At 42.9% G+C, this 18,482-nt stretch overlaps 1 protein-coding gene across 3 annotated transcripts in view; it reads right to left on the minus strand.

Moving 5' to 3' along the window:
• Positions 1–9,063: 9,063 nt before the first annotated feature.
• The window catches only part of Zdhhc11 (zinc finger, DHHC-type containing 11), a 31,176-nt gene continuing 21,757 nt past the window's right edge, over positions 9,064–18,482 (minus strand). For 2 of the 3 annotated variants that reach the window (NM_001419501.1, NM_001039342.3), the window contains exons 8-10: positions 16,304–16,350; positions 9,945–10,037; positions 9,064–9,412 (exon numbers count right to left, since the gene is read on the minus strand). In NM_001419501.1, coding sequence (NP_001406430.1) covers positions 9,947–10,037; positions 16,304–16,350 — 138 coding nt within the window. In that variant the 3' untranslated portion in view covers positions 9,064–9,412; positions 9,945–9,946. The remainder of the gene's footprint in view (positions 9,413–9,944; positions 10,038–16,303; positions 16,351–18,482) is intronic. The other variant, XM_039086784.2, reaches the window with a different exon arrangement.

The following is an 18,482-nucleotide window of genomic DNA, read 5'->3' on the forward strand; positions in this document are numbered from 1 at the left end:
TTTAGAGTCTCTTCATTTCTGCTGATTATAGTTTTAGCATGGTAAATCACATGGAGCCTTGTTTTTATTGATAACATGACTATTTCATCTGGCTCTGCCCTCTGCATCCTTTATGAAGCCAACACATGCACACACATACACACATATGTGAAGTGTACGTGTACATACAGAGACACACAAACACACATACACACATATGTGAAGTGTACATGTGTGCACATACAGAGACACACACACATACACACATATGTGAAGTGTTTATGTGCACATACACACATACAGACACACATATGTGAAATGTTCATGTGCATGCATACAGACACACAGACACAAACACACAGATATGTGAAGTGTTCATGTGCACATACACACAGAGTCAGCAGTACACTGAGGATGCAGCAACTTGTGGTTGTCTCATAAACATTCCTTGTGGGACTGGAGAGATGGTTCAGCAGTTAAGAGCACTGACTGCTCTTCCAGAGGTTCTGAGTTCAATTCCCAGCAACCACATGGTGGCTCACATCCATCTGTAATGGGATCCAATACCCTCTTCTGGTGTGTCTGAAGACAGCTACAGTGTACTTATATACATTAAATAAATAATAAATATTTTTTAAAAACATTCCGTGTGAGTTCAAGCTATTGCTTCCCAAGTTATTCTCTGCCTCACTGAGACAATTTTCTGTGGTGTTATTTCTATCCTCTGAAGGCGTCAGTTCTGCTATTGTGAGCTCAGTGTCTTCCAGTCTTCACTTCTCTCCCCACTTTGACTTCTGCTTATTAGCTTCTCAGCTTGTCTCCTCTCAGCTTGTCTCTTCTGAATGTTTATTTCTGCCTCCTGGAGACCTCAGGCTGTATATGTCACACACTGCTCAAAGGTCTGAGGAGGGACGGCTGGTTACGGGTCTGTTCTTTCTCTAGGCTTGGATGATAAATAGATTATCACAATTTGAATTTTCCCAGAGCATGTGCAAAACCCAACATTGTAGTCTCTCTCCAGAATATGCCTCAGATTTGCCCACGTTTAGGTTATGTAGCTGGGAAGGGAGGCCCGCCCGCCAAGGGAGTCTGTAACATCCAAATCCAAAGTGAGAAGGTCTGTGACGTCTTTCCACATGTCAGCTGGTTTCTGAGATGTAGTGAGAGGATTCCGAGATGGAGTGGCAGGGTCAGGGACTACTAACTCTGCCTTAGAAAGCCACAGTAACAGAACAGGAGAGGAATGAAACCTCACATTGTGGTCCAATCATACCTCACAGCTTTTAACTGGAAACAAGTAGCAAGGAGATTAAGAATGTGTTCTTATGGGGTTGGGGATTTAGCTCAGTGGTAGAGCGCTTGCCTAGCAAGCGCAAGGCCCTGGGTTCGGTCCCCAGCTCCGGAAAAAAAAAAAAAGAAAGAAAAAAAAAGAAAAAAAGAAGAATGTGTTCTTATTTTAGGTGTCCAGAATGTGCTGGCTACTTTTATGTGAACACGAGCTGAAGTCACTGGGAGGAGGGAGCCGCACTAAAGAAAACGCATCTATAAGATGCGGTGTGTAGGCAAGCCTGTAGGGCATTTTCTTTAATAGTGATTGCTGGGGAAAGCCCTGGGCCAGTGGTAGTCGGTAGGAAAGCAGACTGAACAAGTCATTAGGAGCAAGCCAGTAAGCAGCATCCCTCCATGGACTCTGCATCAGCTCCTGCCTCCAAATTCCTGCCCTGTTTTGAGTTCCTGTCCTGACTTGTTCCTAGTGACTTATAAAAAGGCTTAACATTTTCTATATCTGACAAATCTATCCTTCAAAAGTGAAGGAGAAACTGAGACATTTTCTTATAAACAAAAGTTGAGTAAATTTGTCACCAGAAAAACCTAGCCTAAAAAACCTGCTAAGGGAATTTTTCCAAACAAAGACTTGCTGGACAAAGCTGTAAGGGATAGAGAGAACGGATTAAATACAGTAATAGACCAAACATTAAACTTCCATTTTAACTCCTCTCTTTTCTATACAGTTTAAAGAATAAATACTTAAACAATAATAAACAGTTATTACCGGACCCATAATGAATAAATATAATCCATGGAAATCACAAAATAGTAAAAACTGTGAAGTCTTTATATGCAATTATATGGATTCATATATCATCCTGTTGGTCATCAGCTGAACTCAGCTCCCTTGGTCTGTCCTCAAACAACCAAACCCAAAACCAAACCAAACAGTGTTCAAAGAAATACATTATATATTGTTGATAAAAGGCTCAATTTACATACCTACAGACATTGTCCTAAAATATGTGGAGCAAAAATAGAATTGAAGGGAGAAATAGACAAGTCTGCAATAATTATGGAAGACTTCAAAATACCATTTTCAGCAGTCAACAGAGCAATCAAACATGTATCAAAATGAAAAAGAAAAACTTAAATAACACCACAAGCTAATTACACCCGACATGCACGACATGCATGTACCAAACAGTGGCACATAGAACATTCCCAGGACAGATCATAGCAAAGTCACACCACACACACACACACACACACACACACACACACACACACACACACAAACCCTCAGTACATTTAAAACATTTTAGATCACACTAATTATACTTTTTTAGTTATAGTGGAGTGAAACTAGAAATCATTAATAAAAGTGCACAATGCACATAAAACATTCCTGATGGCCAAAGGCACCGGATGCCCTTGAGCCAGAGCTGTGAGTGTCTTGACATGGGTACTGGAAACTTGGGTCTTAACCACTGAGCTATCTCTGCAGACCCCAGGGAAAACAATTTAAATGTGGAGACAATGCAACTTCAATACGAATTTCAATTTGAATTTAAAGAAAGAGATAGACAGTCTGCAACATGAGAAATTGAATATGCGTTTCTAACACACTTGGTCATGGTCCTTGCAGAAATATCCAGAAACAGCAGCAAGCACTACGCCATGCTGATGACACAGGGTCAGAGAGGCAAAAAGAACAGAGGAACATGCCAGGCACATTTTTAAAGGAGAAACACCAGAGGGGGAAGCTCAGAGAGCAGGACACTGTTACAGGATGACAAGTAGAGGTGGATCCTTAGACAATGACAGTCATCTTTGCCATGGGAAGCAAGAAACAGCTCAGACCTAGGGATATAGTGACAGCAGGGTCAGAGATGAAGGATGATGGATGGGCTGAGGTGTGCGGTTGAGCACAGGTTTGGGAGTAGAGGCCCATTGTTTCCATGAAGAACACTCAGTACATCTAACAGACAGCCTCTTCCACCCCATGGGAAACCGAGACACAAGACAAAGGGAGCTGCCACAGAGACGAGAGACTAGAACAGTTACACTGGAGATTAGGGGCCCTCCCGGAAGAGATCCTTGCTTATCAAAATTTAGGAGGCTTAGAATATGGGAAGACTAGAGCAAAGAGAGACAGAGACGTGGTATTGATCAAGGAGGGTGGGAACAGAACTACACATGTACTGCTTTGATGGATCAGAGTGGGGAAGACACCCACTGAAAGGGACAGAGGGAATCAGATCCCTACTTTACAGTCTGTAGTCAAATGGACCACAGGGAAAGGACTATAGCACAATAAAAATATTGTTAGGTAAAATGTAAGAGATAATCACTGTTGCTCTTTCAGGTATTTGAGTAGAAAGACATATCAATCAGACCAAAATGTGTTATCTAAAAGGTAAGTTTAACTGTGGCTATATTGGCACTTGTGGCTCTGACTCATTGGACGGTGTTAGATCAAAGAACAGTCAAGTTCCACACCCGAAAACTCTGCCTGCAGTCTGCCCGGCTGACATAGGGTGTGTTCAGGTTCTCTAGAATCCTTAAAGAAAGCCAGGTGTGGAGGTGCTCTCCTATAGCCTCAGCGTTCGGGTTTGAGCGTGACGACGTCCGGGCAGCATAAGAAACTGTCTCAAGTGGGGACTATTCCAAAAGCTGTTGCCTGCACGCTCTTAGCTGGGCTGCCTTGTCTGGCCTCAGTGGGAGAGGATGCGCCTAGCCTCACAGAGACTTGATGTGCCAGGGTTGGGGGAAAGAATACCGAAGGGGGCCCCCACCCGCTCAGAAGAGAAGGGAAGGGGGAGGAGGGAAGGATTTTGGGAGAGGATGAGCAGGAGGGAGCAGTGAGCAAGATGCAAAGTGAATAAGTAAGATAATAATAATAAACAAAGCAAACTGTCTCGAGGAAACAAATGTGCTCAGCTTCGTTGGTTTTGAAGGAAATGCTAGAGTTACCGATCCACAGCACTGGCGGGACTGGAGTGTTCTAAATCATCGAGCATTCTGTGTGCTACCATTGGAGTGTAACCTACAGGACAACTTTAGAAAACAGCCTGATTTGCACAGCTGAACATTCAGAAGCCCAGCAGTTTGACTGCCAAGAACAGGCCCGGGAGAAGCCTTCACACATCTGTCATGGCAGCATATTTTGATATCAGTAATACAGAGGCCATCAAGAAAAAGGACCACGGGATGTCAAGTACAGAAAGATTTGGAAATTGGATATTAAGTAAATTTTCAAAAGCTCATAACATTACATAACAATGAAATACATTTATGTCTCTTTTTTTTGGAGAGTATATGTTAAGGTATAAGAAAAAGAGAAAGAAGAACCCAAGAGAAAAGGTGGACAAGTCTCAGAAGGCAAGCCACAGAAGTCGATGCCATGCTGGACCCTGCTCTAGGTCCAGGCAGCAGGCAGTACATCTTCCATTACCAAAGATAAGCAATGTGTTAGTCAAAGTTCTCTAGAGGAACAGAACCTATAGAGTGGGGTACGTATGTGGTATTTATTAGAATGGCTTATATACAGTACACACACACACACACACACACACACACACACACACACACACACACACACACGGAGTTGCCAGTGAAAGCAAGAGCAAATAGCCAAAAATAATAAGCTGTCTTCTTCCATGTGCTATATAGGCTGCCGGCAGAAGTTGTACTGAGAATAAAGGGGTCTCTTCCCATCTAAACAGACCTGGATTAAAAGTGGGTCTTCCCACCTCAAATAACTTAATTAAGAAAACAATCCTTCACGCGTATACCCAGCCACTTGGGTTTTAGTTAATTCCCGATGTAGTCAAGTTGACCTCCAAGAACAGCCATCACAAATGGCTAAAACATGGAGGGCAGGGGCTGGAGAGATGGCTCAGAGGTTAAGAGCACTGTATGCCCTTCCAAAGGTCCTGAGTCCAATTCCCAACAACCACATGGTGGCTCGAAAGCATCTGCAATTGGGATCTAATACCCTCTTCTTCTAGCATGTAGGTGTACATACAGATTGAGCACTCATATGAACGAGGAGCCCAGAGAAGTTTCAGACACTTGAGGTTGTAGACAGTAACTTTCACAGACATCCCTGAAGTGAGGTCTCTGACTCCCAAGTCCGTGACTATTTCCCGTGCTCAACAGGCTGCAGCCCAGGAGCTCCGGAACTGGGCCATCTGAAGAGGTGAACAGAGGTCGCTGGGGACCTTAAGCAACAGGACTAGACACAGACTGAGCCTGGGGCCCTGACCAACTTCTTTCACTCAGTGACTATGGCCTCCAGGTTCAGGGCCACGGCTGGACTTGCTGGTGTCATGAAGGGTTTTTCTAGGTAGGTGTTGCTGTAAATCTGTCCTGTTGGGCTGGGGATTTAGCTCAGTGGTAGAGCGCTTACCTAGGAAGCGCAAGGCCCTGGGTTCGGTCCCCAGCTCCAAAAAAAAAAAAAAAAAAAAAAAAAAAAAAAAAAAAAAAATCTGTCCTGTTGTTTGTCCAGAGGAAGCACCTCTGCCACCTGACTTGAGCATCGTGTTCCCTGATCCCCATTCTTTCCTCACAGTGTGGTCCTGCCTGCCATTCCTGTCCTCAGATGCTGCCTCATATGCTGTCTCATCAGCACCTTACATGACATTCACAGGCTCGTGAAACATGTCCCTAATGCATGAATTCCAATACAGGAGCAGCAGTAAGATACAACTACCCTCTCTCAACAGCTGAGGGTAGATACAATCCGTGACGCAGCTTTTCCTCTGTGCGTCCCCACTAGAATACAAACGGAAGACATGTAGATTAAAAAGTAAAATTATCCTTTACCCCAGTCAACATGATCCAACGATGCATAAAAACATTAACTAAAACAACAATAAAGTCCTGGACGGTGGTGGATTACACCTTTAACCCCAGCACTAGGGCAGCAGATAATAATGCAAGGTAATAGATCAAATAGTATACAGAGTACTGTTTATATTTGTATGTATTAAGTCAAAAGGACTAAAACTATGCAACTCATAATACCATTTAAAACAATGAATTTATCAAAACTGGCACAAAATTTGTACAGAATCTAAAAACCATTGTTTAGAAAAATAAGACATCAGTCTATAGTTCATGGATTATCACACAAAACATTACTAAAATGGTAGACCTCCTCCCTCCCTATCAAATGTTCTTTAGGTTTTTTTTTAAAGGTAAAACTGAGAGCTTGACCTAAATGCATTATGGGAATTTATACTAGCCAAAATGATTCTGAGTGTTAAGTCAAGGGCACAAGAATTCCAGTTTCTCTACATTGCCACCAATATTTGTTATTTTTCTGGGCTTTATTATTTTTAAACCATCCTAATGGGTGTGATCTGGTATCTCGTTATAGTTTTTAAATAACTGTTGTTTTGTTCTTTGGCAATGTCATACATGTACACTCTGATGATGGCAACTCCCACCGCTCTAATCTCCCTGCTCTGTAGATAATAGCCCAGGCTGACTGAAATCCAGGATCCCCAGGCCTCACAGTTGTTTTTGAGAATCTTAAGACGAGTCTATATTTCTGAAATAAATTTTAATCTGTTGTGGCACGTAACGCTATATTTATGGTGCCAGGTTTGTGATAATACTAATTTATTTGGGTTTTTTCCCTCAACAACACTGATGTCTCTGTTCATGTAAAGCACAAGCAGGTTAGAGGTGGAAATGGCACTGACACTTCCGCTCATGGAAAACACAAATGGGTTAAAGATGGAAAGTTAAGTTCCTTCTGTCTTAAGTCACAGTTTGACCTCCCTCTACTAATGACTCCCAGGGCCATCCTGAGACACCTGCACCTCAGTCCCACTGAATATGAAAAACGGGCGTGGAATGTCTGTGGAGGCTGACCCAGACGAGGGTCTCCTTGCTCACCACACTCACGGTTTCTCCCTGGGCGGATTCAGTGAAACCTGACGAGGCAGTTTCTCCACGTCACCCGCATTCTCAGCGGTTTGTCATCATAGCATTCGCCGAAGTCAGCTATCCACTGGTATTTTCGTTAAAAATTTTGACTTGGGGCACTTTTTATGACATTACAGAGACTTTGTGTATTTTCATTCCTTTTCCACTCCCCGAGAAGGTTTTATGAAGTATTATTACTTAAATTTGTTTGTGTAAGTCATGAGTCAAGTCATTAAGCCTGAATTTTCACTGGGTGAAAAGTTCAAATCAACAGTTTGGTTTCCTATTATAGACGAGGCTTTCTATGTTTTATTGAACCTGCAATGATAATTTGAAGCAACTTGTGTCACAAAGATATGATTAGCTTGGAAAGATTTAGAACCAGATAGAGATTTATGAGGCTGGGCCCATTAACATCACCGTGCCTACCTTAGCATATTGCTGTCTATATTTGCACTCGTGCTTATAAATGCAGAGGAAAAATTGTCCTACAGCAGGTGAAATGAAAGGTGTGAGCTCTTGGGCCTTTTTCCAAGTGGATAGGTGTGGTGGTATGAATAGGATTGGCCCCCATAAACTCATGTGTTTGAATGTTTGGTCCATAGGGAGTGGCACTATTAGAAGGTGTAGTCTTGCTGGAATAGGCATGGCCTTATTGGAGGAAGTATGACACTGTGGGGGTGGGATTTGAGGTCACATATATTCTCAAGTTATGCCCAGTGTGGTTCACAGACTCCTTTTACTGCCTGTGGATCAAGATGTAGAACTCTTCGTTCCTTCTCCAGCACCATGTTTGTCTGCATGCTGCCACGTTTTTCACCACGATAATAATGAACTAAAGTTTCTGGTCTCGGATGCTTTTGATGGCTGATCTTGGGTAGGTCACAGGCCACAACATGTGTCATCAAAAGTCAAGAAGAGAGTCACTGAAGACTTTGCTCCAGCCTCAGGGTCACTCGAGACAGCTGTGGAGCCCTCTGGGAATTAAGAAGCATTCTCTCTAAAATTGTCAAAAACTAAAGCAAAGTGAATTCCTTTGAAGCCCCAGAAACCTTCAAAAATTTCAAAATTCATACTTCAGTCACTACCACCAGGAAGCCACTAGCTCCCAGAGGTGAACACAAGCAAAACTGGATCTGACCTGGTTAACTCTCTTGGCCTGTCCACAAGGAATCAACGGAGATTCTGCAACATGCACGCATGCAAACATGCACACACACATGCACGCACGCACACCACCACCACCACTACATACTATATACATCAAACACCACACAGACAAATCACACAGCACACATATACATTTACCATGTACATTACACACCACACAGATGCATCACAGATATATCACACACCTCACAGATGCATCATACTACACATAGACACACACAGCACACAGCACACATCACATGTAACACTCTACACAGATACGTCACAGACATATCACATACAGCAAAGATGCACCACATACCATATAGACATACACAGCACATATATCACACAGCAGACATCACTTAGCACACTCCAGACACACCACACAGATATATCACAGATGTCTCACACACCACACAGACACATTATTCCACATCCTACATAGATAAGGCAGATACTACAGGTAACACAGACAACATATCACACAAAATAATCTCACATACATTACACATTATACACCACATTACACACAACATAATACACATATATTATACACTATAGACCACATTCCATACAACATAAAACACATACATTACACACTATAGACCACATTCCACACAATATCATACACATACATTACACATTATACACCACATTACACACAACAGAATACACACATACATTACATATCATACACCATGTTACACACAACAGAATACATGGACTTTTGCCATGTTTACTTTTACCAAGTCATACCTCAACATTTTATTGTGAAAATTTTCAAACATCTAGAAAATTTGAAAGTGAAAATGCATATGTACTTAACACCTAGACTCTATCATTGCTAACATTCTTCTATGTAGATGATTCTTGAATGACAACGGGGTTTGCATTCTGAGGAACTCATCATAAATTGAAAATATCTTAAGTCCAAAATACACATAATACACATATTCTACTGAAGATCACGGCTCAGCAGCAGCTTGCACCACAGAGTAGACGGTCTCCTCATGATCTCGGGCTGACGCCTTGATACTTCCACTGCGAGAGAGGGCTCATCCTTGCCACTAGCCTAGGAAGAGATCAAAATTCCAAATGAGAAGTATGGTATGTAGTATTAATTTTGTACCATAGCAAAACCGAAAACTTCTAAGTTGTGCCAGGGAACATTACTGACCGCTTAACCATCTGTTCCCAACACTTAACTCTAAGCCTTAGTTCTGGGTGTACGTTACAATCATAGCCTTCAATGTGCTTCGCTAATAAACGCTGTTTATTAGTGTATAAATGCCGTGTAAGCGCTGTCTCACTTTAGCAGCTTCATTTCTGTACTTCGCTTTCCACCCCACTTCCTCACCTCCCCGACACCTCACGGTTAAGAATTTCTGTCCCTCCCTTTTCCTTCTACTTCTCACTTTTGTAGGAACAAAAGTTTAAAATCTAAGTTTAAAATTGCAAATGTTATCTGAGTACTGTTCCGTAACTGTGGAACAGTATCAGTCAGGCAGGAGTTTAACGCATCGCTCTTTCCTCGGGTTGGGGGAACTGTGGGGCTGTGGGTGATTTAGACCTATGTCCTAGGGCCTGGTCAGCACTCTATTCACCTTCACTGTGGTGGGGTCTTGGGAGCTGGAGCCATGAAACACTCATTTGACTGTGGCGAAAGAGTAGACAGCAGGAGCCTCTGGGGCTCCACCCTAAAGAGGAAAGACAGACACATCAGCTTAAGAAAGACCCCATCATCGAAGCCAAAGGATCTTAGATATGAGCATCTCGGAGCAATGCCATGTGTACCGCACACTGGGGAACCATGATTGGATTCTAGCGTGACGGACCCTGAGTTCTAACCAGCGGTCTACACAGAAAGGTGCATCTTCAAACTGCTTGGGCCCTGTGCTAGACCTTATTTTGTCGAGTCCAATCCCCAGTGTTTGCAAGTAGATAAAAGGTCACACCACACACACCCAGCATCTCCGACTTATGGGAGTTTCTCGAAGCAGATCCAGGAGGCTAATGAGGAGGCTGGCCTGGAATATCCAGAGGGCGCTAATGTTAACCACACTCAGCCAGGAGAAGGCAGAAGAACTCAGAGGCTTGACACACGAGAACAACAATGCTAGTGAACAACACTGCCCACAGTGTTGAGGGTGAAATCAGTAATCTCGGGAAAACTGAATTCCAGAAGCTTCCTGAAAGCACTTAGCCAAACTCTTCCTCACCCACTCTGGGTAATGTTGACTGATAAGAGGCCATGCTGCCCTTGGGACACTGGGGAGCCCAGCTGTGCGTGGAGACAATGAGTTTGTGCTAATGTCTTCTGCAGCACCAGAAAACCAATTCAAGCCACATGGCAGGCAGCAGCTGACCGGAACTCCCTCAGATCAGACAAGAACGTTCTTCCTATGTGAAATCCCAATCTCTGTTCCTGTTTTCTTCCTATTTCTATCCATCTATTTCATGGAATATTTTACAACAGATATGGGTGCCAAAGGAAATAGTCCCACTAGGTAGTCTAACAACCGGTAGAAAGCGTGCTCGATGAGGTCGAGGGCTAGAATTCTCCACTAAGCCGTAGCTGTGATTGACACTGTAGACCATCAGCACTTGCTTGCACTTGTGACTGGCTCAGCATCACACAGGACTAAGACAGTAACCACGCGCTCTGAAACCTAGTCTGTGACGTGCCAAAGCGGACCAGTGTCTGTTTATTATCTACATCCACACTGTTAGGTTGCCATAGAAACTGTTTCTGTATCTGAAAGTATAGGAACTTGAGAAACCCCGGAGTGTGTCAAGTCCTGGGTGATCGTGTGTGTTGACACAAGCCAGTTACGATAAGGACCCCAGAGCCTCTGACCTAGCATAGCCTTCTTGCTAGGCTGAGGCTCAGAGGGAGGTCAAAGTGTTCCTCAGGGGACCTAGTACAAATGTTGACAGTGTATGCAGAATATGTCCACTATAGCTTTCCCCCTCCTAGATGATTACGGCATGAAAATGCCACGCCCCACCCCACAGAGGCGTGTCTCACTGATATTAGCTAAATCAGTACCATCGATTCAGAGGTATATCATAAACTCTGCCTTTTTATTCTCTTTAACTAGCTGTATACCATAACTCCACCTTCTTGCTCAACTCTACATAATAAACACGCTGAGCCTCCGGGGTGCAGTCTCTCTAGCCCAGACCACCTGATGCCAGCTCTCTGTGTATCTGCCTGTTTGTCTTTTCTTCATTACTTCACCACCCTCATTAGATCCAAGTCCCTGGAGCCCTGCTGGGTGTGGTACAAAGGAGCAGGTAGCATTGTATTGGGCATTGCATTTTGAGAGTTGTGGCTATGGCCTGTGGTCTGTCAAATGCACACACACACACACACACACTGAACTTTTCAATATGAGGCTAACTCACCATCTTACTGGAAAAGAATAAATATTATAAAGTAAAAATAATACTTCAGAAATGAGGCCTGTGTATACCCCAAAGATGAAGTCACTTATACCCCCCAGAACATGATTCTTTTTCTTTTAGCCATATTGACAAAAATGGGTTGTTTAAGAAGTAGGCCCCAAGAGTGATAGGTAATGATTACAATTTGATTAAACAGAGGATTAAATATCTGATGAGGAAGAACTAAAAGGAAAGACCGTGGAAATGCCAGCCGGACTCCTGGTGGCCAGGAGACTTAGGTAAGGGGAATTTTAGTTTCACTTAGAAAATTTGCAATTTAATTTTTTTCTATAATGTGCATCCACTCGGGAGTCGGAAACAAAATGAAGTGGTTGGGATTTGGAGTGGAGCTACAGTCATAGCCACAGTGAGGTTTCTGCCAGCATGTCAGGAAGAGAAACAAAAAGAAACACTCTGGAAGTCTGCTTAAAGGATTAGGTAACATTTCAAACCGGCATTCACAATGATTTGGTTACACAATAGTACTGCCAATCAAGTTTCCAAGAAACCAATTTAGGGAGAAAAAAAAGCTGTTTAAAATAAAATAGTTTTTTTCCCAGAATAAGCTATCCTCACAGACCAATCAATGAACGGAGAAACCTAGAGCAACTGTCAGCGTTGGCATGAAGGAAGTGTGAACCGTCAGCTAGGATTCTAGTCCCAGGAGTACCTCTGACCCTGCACTGCTGGGAGAAATGGGCTGATGGGAGACATTTTCTCAAGGTATAAACTTCCTGGGCACAAAGGATGGGAAGGGCCACAGGGTCAGCCTACCCTTCACCTGTAGAGACAGGCTACTTCACTATCCCAAACACCAGTTTCTCCTCAAGAAAAAGGGTGTATTTAGTGCAACTCCAGTCCAAAAGCAAAGTGATTTAAAAGCTTACATGGGAGAAAAAAATGTGAAAGAAATGCCAAAAGTACAACGAAGCCTTAGGAGGGAAATGTGCTACTGGAGATTAAAACAGGGAAATGAAGTCTTAAAGAACAAAGGCTCAGAGGTGCTAAAGGGACAAGCAGAGGCACCTAAGTTGAGAGAGAGGCCGGCCAGTGTGTGAGGGAACTGGAGATTGGAAAATGTGTACTTGTAATGAGGTGGCAACTAGTAGCTATAAGATAATCTCATCTTGGCTGGGGATTTGGCTCAGTGGTAGAGCGCTTGCCTAGGAAGCGCAAGGCCCCGGGTTCGGTCCCCAGCTCCGAAAAAAAAAAAAAAAAGATAATCTCATCTTGTGTGTATCATCAAATTAAAAAACCAAGATAACTTAAAAACAAGAATGTAAAACAGTAAATAAAACTAGCGAAGTGTTTTGGCAAAAGACATTGATGAAATGCCCTGGGGTACTTACACAGCCTTAGGTGAGGATGACTTTTATTTTTAAAGCAAAACAGAAGAGAATTTTGTAGCTTCCAAACTTTATGGCCTCCACAGTATTAGAAGACACCATAAACACATTTTGAAAATGATCTACGCTTTCTCAGTAGGAAAAGAGCCATTCATATTTGAAAACTATTTTTAACAACAACAACAAAAACTCCAACTGGCCAAAACATTTTTAAAATGTTCGTTTGTGAGAAAATGTTTGTTCTTTAGTCAGGTTCTATGACACAGGCTTGTACCCCGACTTTTAGGTAACAAAGGCAGGGAGGCCTTGAGTCTAGAAGCCTGAGGCCTGCCCGAGAGATACAGTGAGAGACTGACTCTCACACATGAAAGTTTCTCATTGTTCTCATTGCTACTAAAAGGAAACATGCCAAAATGCTACTCATTTCATCTGGATAAAACTAAAAATAATACTGTTAGTATTTACTAAGTTTGACATAAATTTGTCTGTATACACGAGTAGTAATGTTTGGCTCCAAACCGCACCTATTGTAGGAGCAAGTGTTCCCTAAGAGCACACTTCACTGACTCTCAGCCAGTCAGGTGCCAAGAGCTGTCCACGTGACTAGATGGTGGCAATCAAGCCTTTCTGAGCTAACGTCCTGTTTAGGTAGGGGCTTTCTGGGCCATTTCATTAGTCCTGGCCATGGCCTGGTTCTGGAAGCGCTATCAAAGCTGATGAAGACCAACACAGCTGGACTAGCACCTTGTCTTCTGACAGCTGAAAAGAGTGGAGTTGAAAAGAATGTGAATTGTTCAGCCTTTGTGGGAAGAGGGAGAAGCATGGAGCGATGCAGGATGGACAAGTTCCAAGCTATCACTGCCTCTACCCGACAGGCAGTGCTTCAGGAGGGTGTTAGCAAAGTCGACTCCAGACACAGCCTTAACACACACCAGGGGCAATGTCTGACACAACACCCGTGCCATGCATGGTCCCCGCATAGGAGGGTAGGGAGCTTGGTCCGGAAGGGACTGTATCCTTATATAGTATACTGAGGGGCATCTGTGCTATGTTCTGAAAAGGAGGATGCTTCAGACTTGTGAGGAAGTGAAATTTTTATGATTTTTTTAAAGATTTAAGTAAATGAATGTTCTGCTTACAGCTGTGTATGAATGTGTACCACATCTGTGACTGCCTAAGGAGGTCAGAAGGCAGGGTCAGATCTCCTGGAACTAGAGTTACAGATGACTGTGAACTACCATGTGGATGTTGAGAACCCAGGTTCTTAACCATTGGGTCATCTCTGCAGCCCTATGTATTATGGGATGGATTTGTGTTGTTGTTTTGTTTCTTGAGACAGGGCCTCATTCTGTAATCCAGGCTAGTTTTGAACTCACCTTGTAGCTAAGAGTGACCTTGGATACATAGTGAGTTTAAAGCCAGCCAGGGCTACAGTCTGTGTTCAAAATGTCACTGCAGGTTATTAAGCAGTGACATGAAGAATGTTTTTACTTAATGGGTGGCTCTTGTGAAAAGTTGAAGCAATGAGGGGATATTACAGTTTTGATGTGGAAGAATCAAGCAGGCATAGAATCTTCCTGTCTGCCATGACAGTCTAATAATCCATGACAGTTATATTGGCAAGAGGGAACCTGGTGATGCTCTGTGACTCATATATGGAGAACGCGACACTGGCAAAATCCATCAGCAGTCTGAGCCTTGGGCCTCCAGAGAGACCTAATTCCCAGAGAATCATGGAGAGTGCATCTTTCATCTACTAGACAGGAATGGAGTATCCCTTTTATTTCCTACTTAGTCCTGATCTCTGGGCTATCACCTCTTTGTACTTTTCATGGAGAGGCCATGACTTCCCCCTCAGAAGAATAGCCTCCTGTTCTTATGACAGAGCCCCACCCCCACCCCAAGGCATGGCCATCAGGGAAGCAACTAGAGAAGTCTCAATGCTGCACAGGGCACTGACCTGTGAGGTCAGGCCAGAGTAACTATTTCTGGCCTTCTCAGCAGACCCCTATGTCACCTGCTGTGTCTTGGATGGGGATCATGACTGAGGGTTGGACAGGGTTGTGCATATGTCTATCTGTCTGAGGAGGCTTGAGTGAACGTCTAATTTTTTTTCTTTAATTTGTATCAACAGGTCCTAGAGGTGACATAACTGAGACGGTCAAACATAACACCCAGAAACTGGAAAAAGACTATGTGCATTAACTGCTTAAAATACACAGGCATTTGTGTTTATCCTGTGATGAGGAGAGAAAGCACAACAGAAAGCCAAGGCGGGACATTCTGTTACTCTGTAACCATGTCTCTGCTACAACTTTTCTTGGCTATATAAAAACATGGGGACAGATACACTATGAAGCAGGTGTCCCCACGCTGTGCTGGAGCCGACTTCTGTCTTATGATTCTGGTGGGATGCATCTTGCTGTTAGGCAGACCTGTCACTTGGAAGCATTCTTAATCAATACCTCCTCGACTCAAGAATGAATTCAGTGACAAAATCTGAGTCTTAGGATCTCATCATCTAAGCCAAGCATGTAAGAGGGTGACAGGGACACAGCTTCCCACGTGGCTATATATGGATGCAGAAAAATAAGCAGACAGAACAAGGGAAACAGCTTAGTGGGTAAATCACTTGCCCTGCAAACATGAGAGCATGAACTTCATCCCTGGCACACACATAAAAAGCCAGATGGGTTAGCGTGTATCTGTTATCCCAGCGCTGGGAAAGTGGAGATGGAAGGATCCCGGGAGTTCCCTGACCTGCCAATCAAGCACCTGGTGGGTTGGGGGTGGAGAAGAGAGAGACGACGATAGAATTAGAGATACTGGCTCTCAAAAAGTAAAGTGGGAAGCAATCAAGGAAGACATCAGTCAATCTCTGGCCTCTGTAGATACGTGCATACACATATGCATGTACCCACACGCACGTAAAGCAGTTTTATTTCATGTTTACCAGTGATAGTACAGCTGTGAAGAAAACTTCTCAGTTTGTGCAGCCACAAACTGCTAGGAATGTCAGTAAGCTGAGTGAAACAACTGTGTTTTATACTATGCCATTCTGTCATTTAAAACATCACACCAAAGATGAACCCTTTTCTAAAGCCCTTTTGAACTAAGGAGAGCCGATAGCTGTTTTCCAGATAAAATACCACCAGGAGGCTGCCACTCACCTGGGCCTGGTTGGGGACGTAGGCCAAGTCAAGTTGTTACTCTTTTCCTGTGGAGCAAATCAAAGTACATAGCTGAGACAAGAAGCTACTTATGGTAGGCTTCCTGCCTGCTCTTTGCAACTAGAGCCCGTTTTTCAGTTTTGAGAGACAGTTTTAAGGACATTTGAGGGACAGTTCCCTTCCTCAGAGAGCACTCTTCATCAGAAACATGTTTATGTACACTATGCTTTCCTTTCTCCATGCCAGGGTGGGAGAGGGCTGACAGATGGCTGAGTAGTAATACTTATGCAGCTTTCTAAGGACCGCCTACTGCTTTCACCGCTGGCAAATTTACATATCCATTCACCTTCTGCTCCTTGGGGCAAGCCTTCTCCCTCTGCCTTGTCAGTAACATGGTTCTGTCAGACTTTTTGATGGAGGTTAGCTGGTGGGTGTGTGGGTATCTTATCATGGTCTTACCAAATGCCTACCATCTTCCACAGGCTTCCTTGACATCCATATTCTCCTGAGTGAAGGATTTGATCAGATTCAGGTCCATTTCATTAGAAAGCCGTTAGTATTTTTGGCTCAAGTGCGTGGTTTAGAAACATGTTGACGATGGCTTGTATTTCATTTCTTAATGAAACTTTTGAAAACAAAATTTTACTTTTTATAAATTCCATTGTCTCATTTATTTAGACATTGATCTCACTGTTATATTAGTGGAAATTGCTGATTTTTTTCTTTTCTCTAAAAATGTTATAATTTAGCTCTCAGACTGAGACCTGTGGTTGGCTTTGGGTGTTTTGCCAGGATGAAGAACTCAAAATGTTTTTCAGTCTTGGCTATATTCAGCTCAGGGCCAGCCAAGGAAGCCATCTTCCCAGTTACCTTGCTATCTTTGTTTAACACAAGCTGATCAAAAATGAAAGGTGTAATTCTGGGCCTTTATTCCATATATTTGGTACAAGTCTGTTGCAAAGCTGTTAAGCTACCAGTTTACACATTATTAAGAAATATGTTGCCTATAAACAGGTTCCTGCTGTTCACTTCATGCCTTAAGCTACCATTGCACTGGCTTTAGTATGATGTCAAAGGTAGTGCGAGTGGATGTCCTTACCTGTTCCCAGCTCAGGCTGGAAGGCCACTCTTTTGTCATGAAAGTAACAGAATAAAGTGATCCTCATAGTTTTCATCTTATTCTTGGGTTGTGGGTACTTTCTTTTTAATCAGAAGTGGGGCTTAAATATAGTCCACGTTCATTTTCTATATGGGTTGACATGATCATAAGGTTCTTGACCTTTATTCTATTAGCATTTTATTATTATAGTTGATCTACAGATGCTAAACAAATACATTTTTAGAATCAACATCACATATTCACAGTATACAATCCTGTGTGTGCATTACTCTTACGTGTTGGTTAGCCAGTGTTTCATGTGTTTCCCTTGTGTTTCCTGAATATCTTTAGCTTACTGTAGTCTCTTGTGCTGACACTGTGTTTAATATCACGTTAATCCTGGTGTCACTAAACAGGGTCCTCCCTCCTCTGTGATCTGAGTTTGTGTGAGACTTCCTTCTTCCTTCTCCTGTCTCTCCGCGTTTCTTGTTTTGTTTTATTTTTATTTATTTGAGAACTTTATACACAATACTTTAATTATAATCTTTCCTCTCCCAGGTTTCCCACAATGTTCTTTCTGTCTCTTAAAAACAAAACAAAAACTAAATCAAAAGAACACACACCATGCCCATACACATACAAATGCACAAAAAAACCAAACAAACAAAACCATGAAGTCAGATTTGTGTTGGTTAACTACTCCTAAGGATGAGTGTGGTTGGCACAAAGATACTGTGCACACATCACACAGATATACCATATAAATGCCTGATACACTTCACACACTATATAGTCACACCACATACACTATATACCATATAGCAGACACTACACATCCCATAGAAACATCACACAAACACACCATACACATGCACACACACACACACACACACATCACAGATCACACAGACACATCACACAAGCACAGACCTAGCACACAAACTCACACAACACTGGCATACTCCATACCATATATATCAAACACCACTCATAGATACATACCACACAGATGAATCACGTATCACAAACAACCTACAGACAAAGCACATACCACATGATGCACCGTATGCCACGTAAACA

This window comes from Rattus norvegicus, chromosome 1 (assembly GCF_036323735.1).
Source record: "Rattus norvegicus strain BN/NHsdMcwi chromosome 1, GRCr8, whole genome shotgun sequence".
In the NCBI taxonomy this organism is placed as follows: domain Eukaryota; kingdom Metazoa; phylum Chordata; class Mammalia; order Rodentia; family Muridae; genus Rattus; species Rattus norvegicus.